Source organism: Sciurus carolinensis, chromosome 3 (assembly GCF_902686445.1).
Source record: "Sciurus carolinensis chromosome 3, mSciCar1.2, whole genome shotgun sequence".
NCBI classification, from domain to species: Eukaryota; Metazoa; Chordata; class Mammalia; order Rodentia; family Sciuridae; genus Sciurus; species Sciurus carolinensis.
The window spans coordinates 26,727,687-26,747,762 of NC_062215.1; the positions used below are offsets into that span (position 1 = coordinate 26,727,687).

General features: G+C 34.5%; 1 protein-coding gene across 8 annotated transcripts in view; it reads right to left on the reverse strand.

Annotated features, from left to right (window-relative positions):
* Spag9 (sperm associated antigen 9) overlaps positions 1–20,076 on the reverse strand; it is a 130,239-nt gene that overhangs the window by 85,771 nt on the left and 24,392 nt on the right. For all 8 annotated transcript variants that reach the window (XM_047542891.1, XM_047542892.1, XM_047542889.1 and 5 more), the window contains exons 2-3: positions 19,426–19,546; positions 901–971 (exon numbers count right to left, since the gene is read on the reverse strand). In XM_047542891.1, coding sequence (XP_047398847.1) covers positions 901–971; positions 19,426–19,546 — 192 coding nt within the window. The remainder of the gene's footprint in view (positions 1–900; positions 972–19,425; positions 19,547–20,076) is intronic.

Here is a 20,076-nt window from a genome sequence, read left to right on the forward strand (position 1 = left end):
AAAATTGGGAGCTAAAGGCTGGAGTCAGGGCTGGAACTGTAGCTCAGGGATAGAGCGGGTACTTATTACTAAGTTCAAGGCCCTGGGTTCAAACTCTAGCATCAGTAAACAAAGTTAGAGACTAGAATTATCTGAAACATGGAACAGACAGGATTCAATGAGGAAAAAGAATAATTTTTTTTAGTGTAACAAATACCATACAGACTATGAAAATTCTATTTATTTAGGTATGTGAATCCTAGACTGACCATTTTACACAAAAACAATTTTCACATTGAGATAAAAACAAAAAAAAAAATGCAATGTATAAAAGGTTGACAAGAGAATGATAAAAATAATATTTTAAAACCTTCAAGTACATTTTCTAATTAGCTCTGGAGAGATTATGTACTGGAACTGTTTATTTAAAATACTGAAAACTCATGCAGAAAACCTGTTTTAGAATCATTTTAACTTAACATATTTTAATGTTTAGGTTATTGTGAATTTAATGTAACAAAAGTACCTTATACTGGATTAAGCAAGGGAGCTTCTTACCAAAAATTTACCAATGTATCATTTTCAAACTGGTAACAAATTGATTTTCTCTTCTCAGTATCACATACTCTCTACTACATGCACATAAGTTTTTGCTTAGCCAGCCAAGGAAATAAGTATTGGAACTGCCTTAAATAACTAACTTGTTCTGTGGCATACTAATTTACTACTTGAAAAGTTAATTCCAAATTTAAAAGAAGAAAAGCAGAAGTTTGGTAAATGCCACATGACATTTAATGTTTTCTAGAAATAACCCCGCCCCCGCCAAATTATTCTGATTTTCCAAGAAAAATTAAAGCATGCTTTCTAAGGTCTGTTTCTTTGTCTCAATATAAGCATGGTAAGAAGAGCCCAGAAACCCACCTCAGTGTGTCTTTGATGTAATGCATTATATTCCTTCTTCAGTTCTGCTTCTCTTTCTTCAAGTCTGCTAACTGAAATCAAGATACATACACTTAATCAAAACCAAATACAAGAAATTTACTTGAAAATGTCTGCCTTTAAAATGTGGAATGGATTAACCACAATCCTTAGCAACTTTAAGACTCAGTGCTTCATATGAAATTCTGTACAAAGCAGCAACCTCATTTCATCATCTTTAATAAATAAAACTTTCAGAGATGGAGAATCGGGGGGGAAAAAAGAACTAAACATCAGATTGGTTCTCTAATATGTATGTTTATTAGGTCATCCTTCTAAATAGATTTTTTTTGTTTGTTTCGTACTGGGGATGGAACCCAAGGGCTCTTTACCCTTGACCTACAGTCCTTTTTAGTTTTTATTTTGAGATAGGGTCTAAGTTGTCAAGGCTGGCCTCAAACTTACCATCCTCCCTCCTCAGGATTCTGAGTTGCTGGAATGATAGGTGTGTGCCGCCATACCCAGTTTTTAAATAGTCCCCCCTACCCCAAATTATAGAATTACGTCTTTTAAAAACAAAACTCTTCTTAAGGAAGTTTTAGTTAGCAATTGGGGCCCAAATCATTGATTCCTAACGTTTCCTAGTCCTATTCAAGCTCCTTTTCAGCACTATCGTGAAAGTGTCATTCTAAGAACTCTGCTCAATTTCAGGGACTCATCTTCTTTTATTTAGCTCCCTCTGCTGATAGATTTTGTGAGTGGCACTGATGTGGAATAGCACAGAATAAAACTTATGATATTAAAACAAAAAAGAAAGTTTTAGAGCCTGAGATAAAGAATGTCAGAGTAGGACATCAGGAAAGAATGACTGCTAGAAAAGAAGAATGACTCAGAGAAAAGGTGGAGTCAAAGTGAGACCACAAAGAAATTACAGTACTCAAGACAGATGGTAATGAGAGTGTTCTAGACACTAATACCACAGAGGAACAAAGAACCATGCTGCTGGTGAGGCAGAAGGAAGATTGCCAATTGAAAGAGGTCACAATGCCTAAGGAGCTGTGGGAGATACTCATCTTTGTGAATCAATATTTTCTTGATAATGTACAACCAATACAAAAACTTGGATACTGAGGCTAAAATGAAATTCAACTATCATCCATAAACTTCAATTTCAAATGTGTATTCATTAGCAAAGCCTCATTATTCTTGTCAGCTAACTTGTTACAAACTCATAAATATATTTATATCATCATTATTATCTCTACTTATAGTAGCTAACATTATAAACTGTTTATTATATCCTAACTGTATATAAACTAACTTATTCAAGTTTGACATTAACCTTATGATGAAAATATCATCATTATATTCACTGAAACTTAGGAAACTGAGGCAAATAGTGACAAAGTTGACTCCTATTTATAATAGGGGTATTGTCGTGGGCTGGGGAGATAGCTCAGTCAGTAGAGTGCTTGCCTTGCAAGCACAAGGCCCTGGGTTCGATCCCCAGCACCACAAAAAAAAAAAAAAAAAAAAAAAAAAAAAAATAGGGGTATTGTCCAGAATCTGTGTTCTTTATTACCATGCTATGGAGAATCTCAACAAACACTCCTTTTAATCTGTTTTAAATACTGGAGTCTAAGATTTCACAGAAGGAAGGGCAAAAGCTTCAAACAAAAAATCCCCCTGTTCCTAAGGCAATAAGAACAATTGGCAATAACCCAATTATACATTGAACTGTCAAGCAAAAACAAACTCAATTTTATTAAACATGAGGGACAAGCACACTGCTACAGTTTGGATATGATTTGTCCCCCAAGGGTTCCTGTTTGGAGGCTTTGTTCCCAGGTGACTAGTGAAAGGCCTTTGGGTCACTGGGGTGGCTGCCCTTGGAGGAGATTAAGGCAGCTCTCCTAGGACCCCTAAGTATTCATGAGAGCAAGTTGTTATACTAAAGGACCTGACCCCTGAATTTCTCTCTGGCTTCTTGTTTTGAGATACAATGTCTTCCTCTGAAACACACTCCTGCCACTGTGACACCATCTATCACTAGGCCTTCACCAAAGGTCAAACCAATTCTCCTCTCCCACACTACCCAATCTTGGACTCTGAACTTCCAGAACTATAAACCTCTTTTCTTTATGGTTAGTCTTCTTTGGATATTTGGTTACAGTAAAGAAAAACAGATTAATACATTAAAAGCAAACATTGCTACTCATCAAATTGGCTAAAATAAATATACCAAGTGCTGGTAAAGATGTAGGACAAGGGCAACTTTCATATACTACAGTGGGGAGTATTAATTGGTACACCCAACTTGAAAATTTTTTGCAAGGCTTAAAAAGTAGAATGTTTGCCAATTCTATGACAAAATAGTTTCACTGCTAGGAAGTACACATACTCATCCAACAAAAAGCATTTGAAACAATGTTCAAAGAAGCACTATCCATAATCATCCAAACCTGGAAACAACCTAACTATCCATGAACAGCAGAATGGATATTCATGTACTGGAATACATGAAAAATGAACAAATTATTGTTCCATACATATCATGGGTGAATATCACAAGCAAGATGTTGAGGGACCAAAGCAGAAACCAATGAATATAGCATTCAAAGACACACAAAACTGAAGTGTTAGAAATCAGAATAGTAGTTACCTTTGGGGAGGAGTTAGTCTCCCAATGATGAATTTATGTATATAAAGCCCCACCCTTCCCCACTTCAAACATAATGTGTATCCATTCACACAGGTGTTTTCCTTGGCTTGAATATTCATTAGGTTCATTACTCGTTATGCAATGAGTTCAACATGTAGCACAGAATTTAAACAGACTGGCTGGAACCTTCACAAACATGTTGTGCACCCAGGAGTAGAGGCATGTGCTTGTAAACCCAGTGACACAGAAGCCTGAGGCAGGAGGATTCCAAGTTCCTCAGCATTTAGCAAGACCCTGTCCCAATTAACAAATAAAAAAGACTGGTTATGTGACTTGATGGTAAAATGCCCTTGGATTCAATCCACAGTACCACAAAAACAAATAAGACCAAGTTGTATTGTTTTTATTTCAAATTCACAGGGAGACAGCAATAGTGTTACCAAATTAGAGAAATTATAAAAGGAAACAAAGATGGATAAAGAAAGATAAACTAGAATTACTCTGTTGAAGGTCATGTTGGTAATTTCTACAAGCAATATGTATATCCTTTGATAATATGTTACTATTCTTATTTATCCTACAGATACTTACACCAATGCCCAAAGATATGAAAATGAAGACCTTATGTAACATATTTTATTATGACCTCCAAACTGGAACTACCCCTAAATTTGTCATTAGAAGGTTCATCAAGAAAATTATGAGTCATACAATATCATGCAGTGGCTTTCCTACTTATTTGCCACGTGACCACAAGTAAATTAACCTCCCTGGGTCTCAGTTTCCTTGGGTAATAACAGCGTATGAGAATTTATATTGAATTAATATTTGTAAAGGACATTCAAGAGTGCATGGCACAAATGTGTTTTTCAAATGAACTACAATAATTAAAGATGCTCTCAAAAGGAATGCAGTATATCTGTATGTACTAACATGGGATGGTGTCAAGAACTGAACAGAAGGGTGTTGAATATATATTGTAGAAAATTAAAAACACAAAATACAAAACCACTGAAATGTCCACAAAACAATAGCTCTTTCCCACACTCTTATTTTGACAAAAATCTTCCTAGTCATTCATATGCTCTTTTCTTACTCTCATATCACACACTCAATATATCAGCAAATACCATCCACTCTACTTTCAAAATTAATCTAGAATCTGACCCCCTTTTCACCACCTCTGACACTTCCATCATGGTCCAAGATATGATTTCTTAATTGGATTACTGCAATTGTATACTGGCTAGTATCTCAGCTTAGTCTTTCAGTACATTCTCAAAATAGTGTGAGTGGAATTGGAGAGTGACTACTTTTTAAGGACTTCCTGTCACATTTAAAATGGAGAAGGGGCATTCTTACAATGGTCTACAAGACTCCTGTCAAGTTACTCACACCACCCTTCTCCCTAACCCCATACAGAACTTTAATGTCATGACCTAAGTGTTATGGATTGCAATTGCCTCCATCCCCTAATTTCATGGGAGGAAGCCCTAACTCCCAATGTGATTGTGTTTGAGAGTAAAGGCCTAAAGGATGTAATTGCAAGTTAAATGAGGTCATGATGGTGGGGCATTTATCCAATAGGACTGATGTCCTTTTAAGAGGAAGAGATACCAGAAATATTTCTCCACATAGAAAGAAAAAAGTCATGTTGGGACACAGAAAGAAGACTGCTACCTGCAATTCAAAGGTGAAGGGCCTCAGAAAAATCCAAACCTGCTTGTAGTTTGATCTTAGACTTCCAACCTCAATTTCGAGAAATAAACTTCTGCTACTTCAGCTACTCAGTTTATGGTAATTTGATATGACAGCTTTAGCTTACTAATATATCGACTAAATACTATTAAGTAAGCCTCAGAGAAGCTTTTATACAAAGCATTTGTTAAGTGACTTTGTCAGGGCCTATAGCGTACAGAAACAGATCCTGATTTTATACTGGCTTACTAATCAATGGTCTGCATAGCTTTGTTGTAATGTGTGACTTAGCAAGACTATGGGGAAGAAATAAAAGTCTCAATATATCACTAATTTTTGGATTTCCAATATCTATTTGAATGACTATAACCATTGTTTAGATTGGTTTAATTTATCTACAAAAATTCCTTGAAGTTCTATTAATCAATTTATTCTCTTTAAGCATTCTGTATTATCCCTATCTATAATGCCTTCAGCCTCCATTCACTGCTTTCTAACCCATTAGATTTACTTTCTACTTAATTTATTCCCACTTGGCATCATTTTCTTACTTTTGCCCCCAAAATAACATTTGATGAAGTATCAACCCATTCTCTAAGCCTCTTGAAGAAAAAAAATTCTATACTTAGTAATCTCATAAATGATCTATTAATATTTCTTAGCAAGGATTTATCACACACAAAAAAGGTCATTTAGCACATGCAAGCTACAGGGGGTTATACCCAACTTGTCCCCTATCTGTTATTTTTAAACAGACTTTATTTTTGGAACAGTTTTAGTTCACAGCAAAATTGAGCAAAAAGACAGATAACTCCCATTTACCCACCCCTTGCCCCACACAAGGACAACAACATCCCAAATGAGAGTGGTACATTTGTTACAATCAATGAACCTACACTGACACATCATGACCCAAAGTACATCATTTAATTAGGTTTTACTCTTAGTGTTATACATCTTATGGGTTTTGAAAAATGTATAGCAACATATACCCAGTTTTAAAGTATCATACGAACATACAAAGAGGGTTCCTTACCTTTAATAATTCTCTGTGCTCTACCTATTCATCTTTTCCCACCTACCACCAATCCTCAGAAATCACTGATTTTTTTACTGCCTCTGTAGTTTTGCCCTTTCTACATGGTATATAATTGAAGTCATATGGTAGACTTTTCAGATTGGCTTCTTTCACTTAGCAATAAGCATTTGAGATTACTCCATGTCTTTTCATGATTTGATAGATCATTTCTTTTTAGCACTGAATAATATTCCATAGTATAAATTACCATAGCCTATTCCTGTAATTTTCATATGAGCCAAAAGTCTTGAAATTACAAGCCTTAAACACTCATCATTTCTTTTTTTGATTGAACTCAGCAGCACTCGATCACTGAGCCACACTCCCAGCCCTATTTTATATTTTATTTAGAGACAGGGTCTCACTGAGTTGCTTAGCACCTCGCCATTGCTGAGGCTGGCTTTGAACTCTTGATCCTCCTGCCTCAGGCTCAGAAGCCACTGAGATTACAGGTGTGGGCCACCACGCCTGGCAACCCTCACCATTTCTAAGCACAAAAGTTAAGATTCTTAATCCAAAAAAACTATATTTTAAGATATTTTCAACTAGTATTATGCACACTGAAAACCTGTATAACAGATGATGTCCACGTTTTCACTGTTTCAATGCAAAATAAATCATAACTACACTTTAAAAAGCCAAGCTCTGTTTTTGTTTTTTTTATACAAATATATTTTGCCTGTTTCACTAGTCAGTAACAGCAAAATATTGAATTCTGCATCATCTTAAATAAAACATACAAATCTCCTGGTTAAAATAACTAAATTAGATTTAAATCTAATCAGCTGGTCTAGCATAAGTATCATCCACTTTTATCTTCCTCTCCAATCCAATACAAGAGTAAATTATAAACTACTGACCTCACCTTTTTACTTAAGATCCTTTACTGGGCTGGGGAGATAGCTCAGCTGGTAGGCAAGCCCTGAGTTTCATCCCCAGTACAGCAAAAAAAAAAAAAAAAAAAAAAAAAAAAAAAGGAGAGAAAGATCCTTTACTAATTTATTTTTCTGTCCCATTAAACAGAAGGTTTATCGTTTTGTAGTTATACTTAAATGTATCACTGATAACTAATCTACAAATCAAAACAAGAAGACTAATAATATATTTTATTATGAATAGGCAACCACACAGTTTTACAGAGATAGTTTAAGCATTAGTTTATCTACTTCCCCATTTATGAACAAGGCACTAAATAAGTGAGGATACGAAGGGGAAACCCAAAGAATATGTCCCCAAGTAGTTGTCCATTAAATTTAACTCTGTAAAACTTAGGTTTTCACACAGCTAAATTAGTGGTTTGGTTATTTCTAGCTGTAAGATCAGCAGGATATACAGGCAATTAATTGAAAGTAGTAAGGGCTAGGCGTGGTGGTACACACCTATAATTCCAGGGACTACAGAGACAGAGGAAGGAGGATTCCAAGTTCAAAGCCAACTTCAGCAACTTAGCAAGGCCCTAAGCAACTTAGTAGAACCCTGTCTCAAAATTTAAAAAATATATTAAAAAGGGCTGGAATATGACTCAGTGGTTAACCATCCCTGGGTTCAACCCCTGGTACCAATAAGGTGACAAGCAGTGAGAGATCACAAATATATATAATTCAGTCCTAAAAAGGAATGAAGTACCAATACATAATACAAAATGAATGAACTTTATGCTAAGTGAAAGAAGCTGGTCACAAAAGACGATCTATTGTAAGATTCTATATAAAATATCTGGGTTAGACAAGTCCACAGAGATCAAAAGTAGACTAGTGGTTGTCCAGGAGTAGGGGAAGCAGGGAATGTGGAGAGTGCTAACAGGCATGGAATTTACTTTTGGGGTGAGGAAAATGTTCCCAAATTAATGGTGGTGATTGTACAACTTTGTGAATATATTAAAAACCTGAGTTGTATATACTAATGTGTTGGATCCCATCATATGCCAATTATATTTCAATATAGAAGAGTAATGACTAATCTAACCCTTAACACAAACATCAGGAAATTATCTCCTAATTTAATAATAACCTAAATTACCTTCTAATTCAAGAATAAAAAATCAAATGATAAGGGAATGAAATCTCAACATTCAGTAACTGTTGACTAAATTAATGAATATGCAATGATGGGTTTTTTTGTTCGTGGATTTTTTGCAGTGCTGGGGATAGAATTCAAGGCCTCGCACTCATGCCAGGCAAGTGCTCTTATCATTAAGCCACATTCCCAGCCTATAACAAAGTTTCAAAGCAATGATAAAATCAAACCAGAGGAACCAGAAGTTGTTTTTTTTTTTTTTTTAAAATCAGGTTATATGAGCACAAATTTTAAGTGTTACATTTTCATTAAAACTTTCTTTCTCAGATAATTCACAGTACGAATACATAGATGGTTGCTAGGCTCTGAGTACATTCATTCCCTTGCCTCAACACTTTAGCAAAATCACCCCCTACAAAGCAAAGCAAAGCTGGCCAAATGTTAACCAAAGAAGTTTTCTTCTTTTCTTGGGGACACAAAGCTAGACTATAGCTCCTGCATTTAGCCTCTCATTGAGTTATACACAATGAAGTAGAAGCAAAGGTGACAACGCTACTACCACACACAATCCTCCATTCTCTCCCATCCTCCAACTTAATGCAGGTGACTATGATGAACTTGGGAAGCTATATAAATTGGAAAGAACCTTTTATCTAAAGAAGCTACCCACTTATCAGAAACATCTACTTTTTAAACTTCACACAAGCAAGAAATAACATTTGAGTCATTCTACAGTTATGTTGCCTAACATTGGGGATACATTCTCAGAAATGCCTTATTAGCCAATTTCTTCACCATGTGCACATCACGGAGTATACTTACACAAACTAGAACAGCTATCATGTCACTAGGTGATTTAATCTTATGAAACTGCTATTGTATATGCAGTCCATCATTGACTGGAACATCATTATGGCCAGACACTATAGCACACATCTGTAATCCCAGCTATTTAGGAGGTTGAAGCAGGAAGACTGCAATTGAAGGCAGCCTGGGCAACATAGTGAGACCCTCTCTTAAAAAAAGTTTTAAAAATTGTAAAAAGGGTGAAGCAGAGTGTAACTCAATGTTAGAGAGAACTTGCCTAGAAAGTTCAAGGCCTTGGATTCAATCCCCAGTACCACAAAAATAAATAAATAAATAAAAATCATTGGACTATGTGTAATTTTCATGATTTGTTTGCTACAATAACCAAAGTTAGCTTAACATACATCAGCTTATAAACTTTCATGTGAAGTCCTCATAAAAAATGTCATAAATCAAAGGTACATCACCCCATTACACTTTAGAATAGTGTTTATATCTGTTATGCTGAATGACATTTCTTTTTAAATTTGTTTGTTCTTTAGTTATATGACAACAGAATGTATTTTGACATATTATACATGCATATAGTATAACTTCCCATTCTTTTTTTAAATATTTTTTTAGTTGTTGATGGACCTTTATTTATTTATGTTTTTATGTGATGCTGAGAATCAAACCCAGTGTCTCACACATGCTAGGCAAGTGCTCTATCACTGACTCACAACTCCAGCCCCTAACTTCCCATTCCTGTGGTTGTACGTGATGTGGAGTTACACTGGTCTTGTACTGACTGACTTTCTGAATGCTATTCTGGCAATTACTGTTTCCTCCCTAACGTAACAATTACCTAGGTAGAAATTATTAATCACTTTCTGTATTTCTTTCACCTGTACTGTGATCTAAATATTATCTTTTTAGGTATGTATAGTACCAATCATATAAAGATCGTAGTATATTATCTTATAACTGATCATATAATACGTAAGTTATTATACATATGCCAACTGAGATTATGTAATACACCAAGATCACATAGTACAAATTCAGAACCTCTCACTCTTTTCTGAAAATACTTAAAATAACTCAGTACAACATATCCCCTAAACTCAGTTTACTCAAGGCTTACGTCACGTGAGATGGTACGAACACTTTTGAAAAGTACCTTTTAACAAAGGGAAGAACCATCTCTCTTCAGAGTCTTGAATGCCACTAAGGAACCAGTAAAGGAAAAAAGAGATAAAGAAGAAGGGAAGGGAAGAGCAGAAAAGAAAAGTCTTTGGGCAAGGACTATAGATAACCAAGAAGCCTCAAGTATCATAAAGTTAACCAAAGCCTATATTGTTATATTACTTCTGAAATGTATTACAAGGTTGTTTCTTGTTTAATAGTTCCCATGTGAACTTCAAAATAATCTTAGGAAAAAATCCTAAAATCTTATCTTTGCACATGAAAACAAGCTACAACCTGCCATTAATTGGAAATAAACAAGTTTGTTTATCCTACCTATTCCAAAACAAAAAGATAACCAATCTGCAATTTTTTTAACTGCTAATTTTCTAAGGAGGGGAAAAATGTGAAATCATGGTATCTAAAAGGAAAAAAGTGGGGAGGAGAAGAAAAAACAGCTATCAAAAGACTGACCCCTTGTAACAGCCAATGGCGACACTTTAGCCTCATTTTGAATGCTCTTTCTACCATCTTTCCAAAATGCAAGAGGATGTGATTAAGGCAGGAAGAGCCACCTGCTCTGCCGGCTCAAAATCAGAGCTTACCTCCTTAGATTGATGGCCTTTGCCAAGTTTGGAACACCTTCCATCTCTGTTGTCTTCTGCCCCATCAGACTGCTGATAGGCCTATGGGGGGAAGAAAGAGAAACAGACCTGCTAGAATGCCATATCCAACTTATTATTTGCCTTCCCAAAAGGAGTCATCAGTTCTTACTATTCATGGAAGGCAGATAAACCAACTGTCACTGGACCTCAGAAGATTGACTTTGGTCTTTCAGAAATTCTCCTTGAATAATTTATCATGAAAAGTCCCAAAAAATAAGCAAGAATCAAATGCTGACTTCAGAGCACACAAATCTAAGACAACCACATCAAACAGTAATATAAACCTCTCCTCTACCAACTAAGTCCTTCACCATGTCTCTAAATCTCAACTGTTCTGACAGACGAAACATGTTATTAATCAATATTACGAAAAATTATAAATATTTTAAAGTGCCCATGAATCAATGATCATATCTTAAAATCGAGAGTGGGAACTTCTAACAATCTGACATAGTCACTGGTTTGAAGATGTCACCTAAGTCATCCACAACAGAAAGCTGACGCTCTCTCCTACCTAAAGGTTCTGTGTAGGAGACGCCATGCTTTACTTCAGCACGAATTCCTATGCATCACTCTCATGGTCAAGAAACACTTTCTCATTACCAACGAACACCAACAAATTCATTTCCTCTAATTTAACCCTCCAAAATTACAGAAACCCAGCTTGGAATCTTCCTTATCCACCATCCCTTTATATGTTTGAAGAAGAAATTAATTCATTTTTTTTTCTGTTCTCTAAGCTAAAGTACCAGAAATCATCTAACCCTTACTCACAGAATTAATTTTCTGTGATAGCTCTAGCTCTAGGTATTAATTATAAACTACAATGTTAAGGTTCTTAATAGACAACACTAGACTACAAAAGTGGAAGAGTGCAAACACAAATAATTAAACATAAAACAGGGCAGATCTCAGTATTACCTATGAAGTAATAAAATGTTACTATTTGCATAAATTATCTTGTGTCTGCTTTTTTGCTTTCCCTCTTATATACAGCCTCTTTAAAAAAAAAAAAAAAAAAAGCCCTTAAACAAAGCTTACTTGATACACAGATTTTTTTTTTTTTTTCTTTTCTTGTAATGGTGATTGAACCCAGGGGGACTCAATCACTAAGTGACTTTTCCAGTCCTTTTTCCTATTTTATTTAGAGAGTGGGTCTTGCTGAGTTACTTAGGGTTTTGCTAAGTTGCTGAAGCTGGCTTTGAACTCATGATCCTCCTGCCTCAGCATCCCAAGATGCTGGTATCACAGGGGTGCACCAGCGTTCACAGGGCCCTGGGTTCGATCCCCAGCACTGCAAAAAAAAAAAAAACAGGGGTGCGCCATCGCACCCCTGGTTCACAGATATTCTTAACATTGTGAAGAACTACAGTCAAGTTACTTGGATAAAAGTAACTGTCTATATGATTAACACCATTTTTGTTTAACCAGGAGACATATATTTGAAGCTTCTAAAAGTTGCCTTATTTTTTAAAAATATGCTTTCAACAAAAACATAAATCATCTAATCTTATTTTTGTTGCTCTAAAAATTACGTAGGAGGAATTGTCTATTGACAAGATAAAACTAAAAATGGAAAAGACAACCTATACAGTATTATTCAACTTTTCCAGAATATTAACACTGCAAACATAAGAGACTGATAAAAGCTGAAAGTATTTTTTTTAAAGTTATTTGAAAAACAGTGACAGAAAATACTTAGACCCTCTCAAATATTAACTACCTAGTAATTTTAAAACGACTTACTTTTATTCTATGCTGTGAAAATTCTCAACTCATCATATCATTAACAGACCTTCCTCTGAAGGTCTAGTGGGAGTCATTCATTCTTTTAAAATACAAGAATATGTTAATGATTATACTACCTCCCCATATTTTCCATCTAGTAGAGTGCTTATTATTCTTATGACCAAGAAATAAGTGTTTTCCTTGCAATAATAAAATTTCAAGATGGAGGATTGAAGGTATTTTACTAGACTAAGGAGGAAGGTCAGAGTACAGGGCTATATAATACATATATATGTCTTCAGCTAACATTTTTCCATTTAGTTAAAAAAATGGATTTTCATTCAAAGGAAGGAAAAGCAGTATCAGAGTAAGTAGCTTAAAATTACTGCCACCTAAACCTTTCCAAATTCCTCTCCACAAAAGAGAATGACACTACAACCAGAGGGCATCTATTTGTAAACTCGAGGAACTTGCAGGGCCATCAAAGTTTTGCAAAAGAATGGAATAATAAATGGTTCAACTCTGAGTGCTAATATGTTGTAAATAATGGTATGGTATATAAGTTATGATAAGCAAAATGGAATTTACTACTAATCCTTACTTCTCTGATTCTGTTTACAAGAGAAATAGCTAAAACACTATAATATACCAAAACCCACTAAAGTGTTCACATTCCTTGGCGAGCTTCCTTAAATGCATTCTAAGAAAATTATCAAGAAGGAAAGCCTACAGAAGTGAAAAAGTATTTACTGCAAAATGATTCCTACACTAGAAAACATGTTCAACCAACCAACAGGGAAAGTTTCTGTTTCTGTTTTTCCCTTTCAAAAATTAGCTTACATTTATTTTTACCCTGATTTACTCCTTCATTGCCCAAAAGATTTGAGATCACTTTCTAGAACATTATGCATGTATAAAATTTGAGTGTAGGAGAAAAATAAATATTTTCTGTGGTTACAGAGACTGAACTCAGAACCTCACATATGGTTCTGAAGTGCTCTACCACTAAGCTACAACTCCCAGCCCTTTTTAATATTTTATTTTCATACAAGGTCTCACTAAGTTGCCCAGACTGGCCCCATACTTTTGATTCTCCTGCCTCAGTCTCCTGAATAACTGAGACTTTCAGGCAAGCACCATGCCCTGAGGAAAAACACTTTAAATATGGTAACTAGGTAAGGTACAAATCAGTAGTTACAAAGTTTGTTCTGAGTTTCTGGCTAGCCAAGATAGAAAATAAAATAGCCATTAAATAATTTTGTCTTTTTTGGTACCACTGAGCTACATCCCAGTCCTTTTTTTTTTTTTTTTAATTATTTTTAGACAAGGACTTGCTAAATTGTTGAAGCTGGCCTCAAACTTGCAATCCTCCTGCCTCAGTCTCCCAAGTAGCTGGGATTATAGGCGTGTCCATCGTGTGCAGCTGGCTGTTAAATAATTCTTATTAGAGAAAGAAGAAAGCATTGTTCCTCAGGAAAATTAAGAATTGTTAATAGATGGCATTATTTCTGGATGCTCCATGTGTGCCGACATTAAAACAATAAAGATTACACAAGGAAAATACTTATAAAAAACTTAAGGGCTAGGGTATGGCTCAGTTGGCAGAGTGCTCCCCTTGTAAGCATAAGGCCCCGAGTTCAATCCCCAGCACCACAAAAAAAACAAACTTAAGAAAAGATACAAATTTAGACATACACTCCAACTCAGTGATCTAAAAACATATATGTGGAAAAAAGACTAGGCCATACACATTAACATACCAAAAAATAATCTATGATTTCTTTCTCTACAAGAACCACATCATATTCCTTTGTATAACACAACCATACCACAACCAATGTGGAATGCTAGGCATACTGTAGTAGTTTACATGTTTTTTAAAATATTTTTTAGTTGTCAATGGACATTTTATTTATTTATATGTGGTGCTGAGAATCAAACCCAGGGCCTCGTACATACTAGGCAAACACTCTACCACTATGCCACAAATCCCTACCCAGTAGTTTACATTTTTAATAATATTTTTTCTAGTTGTAAATGGATATAATACCTTTATTTTATTTATTTTTATGTGCTGCTGAGGATTGAGCCTGGTACCTCACATGTGCTAGGCAAGCACTCTACCACTGAGCTACAACCAGTCCTTACATTTTATTTATTTATTTATTTTTTTGCGGTGCTGGGGATTGAACCCAGAGCCTTGTGCTTGTAAGGCAAGCACTCTACCAACTGAGCTATCTACCCAGCCCAGTCCTTACATTTTTAACTGTATAAAAATGCCTATATTTACATGAATCACTTAAGATAATATTAGGCTTACAAGATAGAAGTACTAAACATATGACAGAAAATTAATATAAAAAGTATTTTTTGACAAAAAAAAGAAATGGTAAAGTTGATTAGCTAAAAAGCACCAAACTGGACTTTCTAAGTTCACAACTTACTTATTGAACACCTTCAATATACACTGAAATGTGTAACCGAATATACACTTCAGATTCTTATTTAAGGCTCACAAGATACTAATTACCAGTAGTGTTTCATTACTCCCAGGTAAGGAATAACATACACCATTTTTTTGAGATGCGTAATTCATGTTGGAAAAAAAATAAATGTTTCATGTTAGTTCAAATTTTAAAAAGAGAACCAGAAATCTCCAAAATCAAACATTACCACAAAATTGTAATAAGATTTTTTATAAATTCAGTTTCTCAACAATGTTACATCGCACCACAACCAGACTCTACACTTCAAAAGCTGTAAAATGTGGCATTTAATTCAGTTCCTCTTTCTTTACATTTTTCTTATTTCTCGAATAGCAAATAACTGCAACCAAAATTTCCCCTTTTTAATATAGGAAGTAGTCTTCAGAGCAGAACTTGAATTCTACTATGGCTATGTTTTAAAAGAGATACATGCCTTAAAACATCCATCAGTTGACATGCTCAGTCTTCTAAAATTAAAGACTCTATAACACATTGTACATATATAAACATGAAACTTGACAAAGTACAGTTGTCATATGGTACTCAAAAACTGGCACTGAAGAGAAAAAACTACCTACTCCTTCTTTACTATAGGTACACCAACTGTAATTTCAGAGGCCCTGAAATTCTGATCCATGAAGTAAGGCTGTAATGAGTTGTAAATTAAATTAAATGTTGGGCTATAATTATTTTAACAAAAATCACTGTATTTTCCTTAAAATATTAGTAGAAATAAGAAAACTAGCCCGAATAATCTTTTTTTTTTTTTTTTTTTTTTTTTTTTTTTTGGCGGTGCTAGGGATCGAACCCAGGGCCTCATGCTTGCAAGGCAAGCACTCTACCAACTGAGCTATCTCCCCAGCCCTCTGTTTTTTATTATATAAAACATTACACTATAGGAGCAGTGGCATGAGTCTTACAGTCTCATATACTTGGGAGGCTGATATGGGAGGACGATTTGAGCCCAGAAGTTAAGAGTCAGGTCTGGGCAATTCAGTGAGACCCCAACAAAAAAAATTATGGGGCTGGGGGTACAGCTTAGTGATTAGAGCATTTGCCTACCATGTGTAAGGCCCTGGGTTTAATCACTGGCATCACAAAAGAAAAGAATGAATGTGAAAAGAATATAGTATGACATACATCTACTGAAATTTGTTTCACCTTTTTTAAAAAAGCAGTTATTCACTGAACATATTGGTACATGCCTATTATTACAGTTACTCAAGAGCTGAAGCAGAATTTTAAATTGAAGCCCAACCTGGGCAATTTTGCCAGGTCCTGCCTCAAAGACGTAGCTCAGGGATAGGGTATTATTGGGTTTAATCTTCCCCACCCCTGTACCCCAAAAGCACTTATTCCAAGGCCTGTATTTCTAATAATGTAGGCACTGAAGATATAAATGATTACCTTCTGGGCTGGGGAGATAGCTCAGCTGGTAGAGTGCTTGCCTCGCAAGCACAAGGCCCTGAGTTTGATCCCCAGTACCGCAAAAAAAAAAAAAAAAAAAAAAAAAAGATAAATGATTACCTTCTACCACTGTTCAAAAAATAAGAGGGTTTGAGTCATATTGGAGATTTCCAGGAGAGAAAACTCACAGAATAAAGGGAAAAAATAATCAAATTTTTCAAAAATAGGTGTGGTTATATTTAAATATGGCAAGATAAAGACTAGGGGAAAAAGCTTAATGTATATACTTATAGATTTCATAGTCTCAGTTAAGGTTTAGAGAAAAAAATAGGAGTAAGAAACCATTAGAAAAGACAAAAAGACTCCAAGGGCTCAAAAACAGAGGGAATAAGTTCCAAAGTATTAATAAAAGAGAACTAAATACAGCCTCACTTCACGAATCAAAAGATTTAGTTTTATAAACTCTATGCATCTGAATGGTCAATTTTGATTAACCACAGTTTTATATTGTATATTTAATTGTTATTTAGACACCAGGATAGATTTCAAAATGGGATAGAGATTCACAGGATAAATTCATGGGAAGAGGTATTAATAAGAAAAATAAAAAGTTTTCAGATCAAATTAAACTCATGACCAGATTCAATATCTGATACGGAATTTACTCCTTCCTTCCCTAGAGTATGATCAATTATCTTTAAAAGATACCTAATTTTTAAAAATGTCTCTGAATTAAAATAAAAATATGAATATACTTTTTGGACAGAGAGATACAACAAAATGTGATGATTTCCAAAAAGCTGAATATTATTCACTGGACTGGACATAAATAGACTATCTCCCTTAGTTAAGAAACTACTATTTTTTTTTTTACACTCACTAGAAGAACAGAAAATAGATTTTTAAATCTTAGAATCAAAAGACTAATATGCCTACAAAAAAAATGAGTTAACTCATTCTATGCAGTTACTTTTGTTAAAAAAGCAGCAGTATTTTCTTTGAATGTGAAAGATATTTTAAGGTACTTTGACGTCAAAAATGAAATTTAAGTATAAGGTAATTCTTCCTCTTTCTTTCCACAGAAGTAGATTACTTAATGCATAAATGAATTTTAGACACGGAATTTCTTTCAAAGTCAAAAGAAAAATGTCCACTGAAAACTTGGCATTTTTTAGAAATCCAAGAAAAAATTTAATATTTTAAACAAATGAAAATTAGATTGAGACTGCCAACTGAGCCTTTAATGTTTGGTTCTAAAAATACTAATATAATCCCTGATATGAAAATGATATGAAAGTCAGAATTAAAACATTCTCTTTGCTAGCTAAATTTTCTTTTTTGTTAGAGAACACTCATCTCTTAAAATGCTGCAAAAGCTTGCATGGGCCACAAGTTTTTCCAGATGAGTGGTCCATAGCAATGTGACTCCAGTTATGTAACAGTGTATACACCAAGTAGTCTATGTAGAACCTAGAATAGAATCATAGCAGTTGTTCAACGTATTCAATGTTAACCAAGGAAAGGTATATAATTCTAGGTATCTTCAAATCTAAAAACAAAAAGACATGACACATGACTCATTTTATTTCACTCAATTTGGGTTTTGCTACAAAATATCTATTAACTTTCTTCTATGTATTGCTTAATAGTCATGTGGATTCTTCTTGAATTCTAGAATGCTTGAACTCTAGATTACCAGTGATTTTGATTTACCTCTATTAGGTCCTTCTAGAGTTTTAGAAGATGTACACTCAGTTCTCACATATATTCCAAGACTGGGGGAAAAGGTTACTCATCATGAATGGTAGTCCCTTAATAGCAGGTGTCATTAAAAAGCATCAGTGGTTGAGGAGGGAAAAGTGAAAACTGCCTGACCATCTCTTGCTCTCTGGGATTCTGAAAGTTCCTTCCAATGCTGGGAAGGAAAAGCAGAGAGCTGTCTATCTACTTATATCATATATAAAAATAGATCATGAAGTTTCTCACCATTTCTTTTTCTAGTTTGGACTTAATAAGGTCTATTTTCATTAGCCAAAAAGAGGAAATCAACTTTGAGGTTTCAAATAATTATTTATTTATTTTTTTTGGTACCAGGGGATTGAAACCAAGGGCCCTTTACCATTGAATCATATCCCCTGCCCTTGTTATTTTGAGACACAGTCTCGCTAATTTGCTTAGGATACTACATTGCTGAAGTTGGCCTCAAACTTGTGATCCTGCCTCAGCCACCTGAGTCACTGGGATTACAGGTATTGCCACCATGCACGGCTAAAACAATTATTTTAAAAGTCAAGAATAACATGGAATTATATTAAAAATGAAATTAAGTCTGAAAATGGATTTCTGTTCCCCTAAATGCCCTTACTTTTCCATTGAAGGGAACAAAAAAGAGACTTCATTTTTATACATACTTCCAAACTTGAGTTTCTCTTAAATTTTAAACTTCAGAAACATACAGAAACAATGCAACTTGGTGTACTTGATTAAATTAGAAGAATGATTAAATTAGAAGAAATGATCTATATGTACTCACAGGCATAATGGATATAGCAAAATGTTAACTACAAATGGGCTGAGAACTAAATGAAGATGTGAGTCTTTCAAGTATCTTTGATTTAGTTGTTTCTGTATACATGGGTACTATGTGAAAAGTGAAGAAAAAAGAACTAACCCCAAAACCAGGTCTCACTTTTGAGTCTGGGATGACCATTTTAAGTATATATTTGGAACCCTTGTCAAATGTCAGGATGAATTACTGTACTATTAGAGCCCACTCTTTAACACGTATTTATGTGCAGAGGTATTTTTACTTACTCTGATCAGCATAGTTTTTTGCTTTGAGTTCAAGTTGTCTTGTTTGAGATTCTAGAGATTCCACTCGGGTCTGTAAATCCTTTTTTTCCTGTTCTTGAGAATCTTCAAATTCAATGAATTTCTAATAAAGAACAAAACACATTTCCATCAAAGAAAAGAAATCTTTTTTACATTTTTAACTCCTGTGCTTTCTGTTATCAAGAATAACAAATATTAACTACTTAAAGAGATCTCAGATTTGTAAATGTACACTGATCTTTAGTTTCTCTATAAAAATTACACTTAAAACCCCTCAAATATATAAGTATAAATATAAGTGTTTTCCCTTCATATAATAAGTATTATTTCAAAGGAAATACATATCCTACTGCAAATATGTAAGTCCCTTAGTATACTTGCAAATTCATTCTGAGTCCAAAACATGATTTTTTAAAATTTTGTTTTAGTTGTAGGTGAACACGATGCCTTTTTTTATTTATTTATTTATTTTTATGTGGTGCTGAGGATCAAACCCAGTGCCTTACATGTGCTGGGCAAGTGTTCTACCACTGAACCACAACCCCAGACCCAAAACATGATTTTTAATACCTTATATATATAATAAAAACAAGAGAATAATGAAATAATAAATATTTGTTAAATGATTATTTG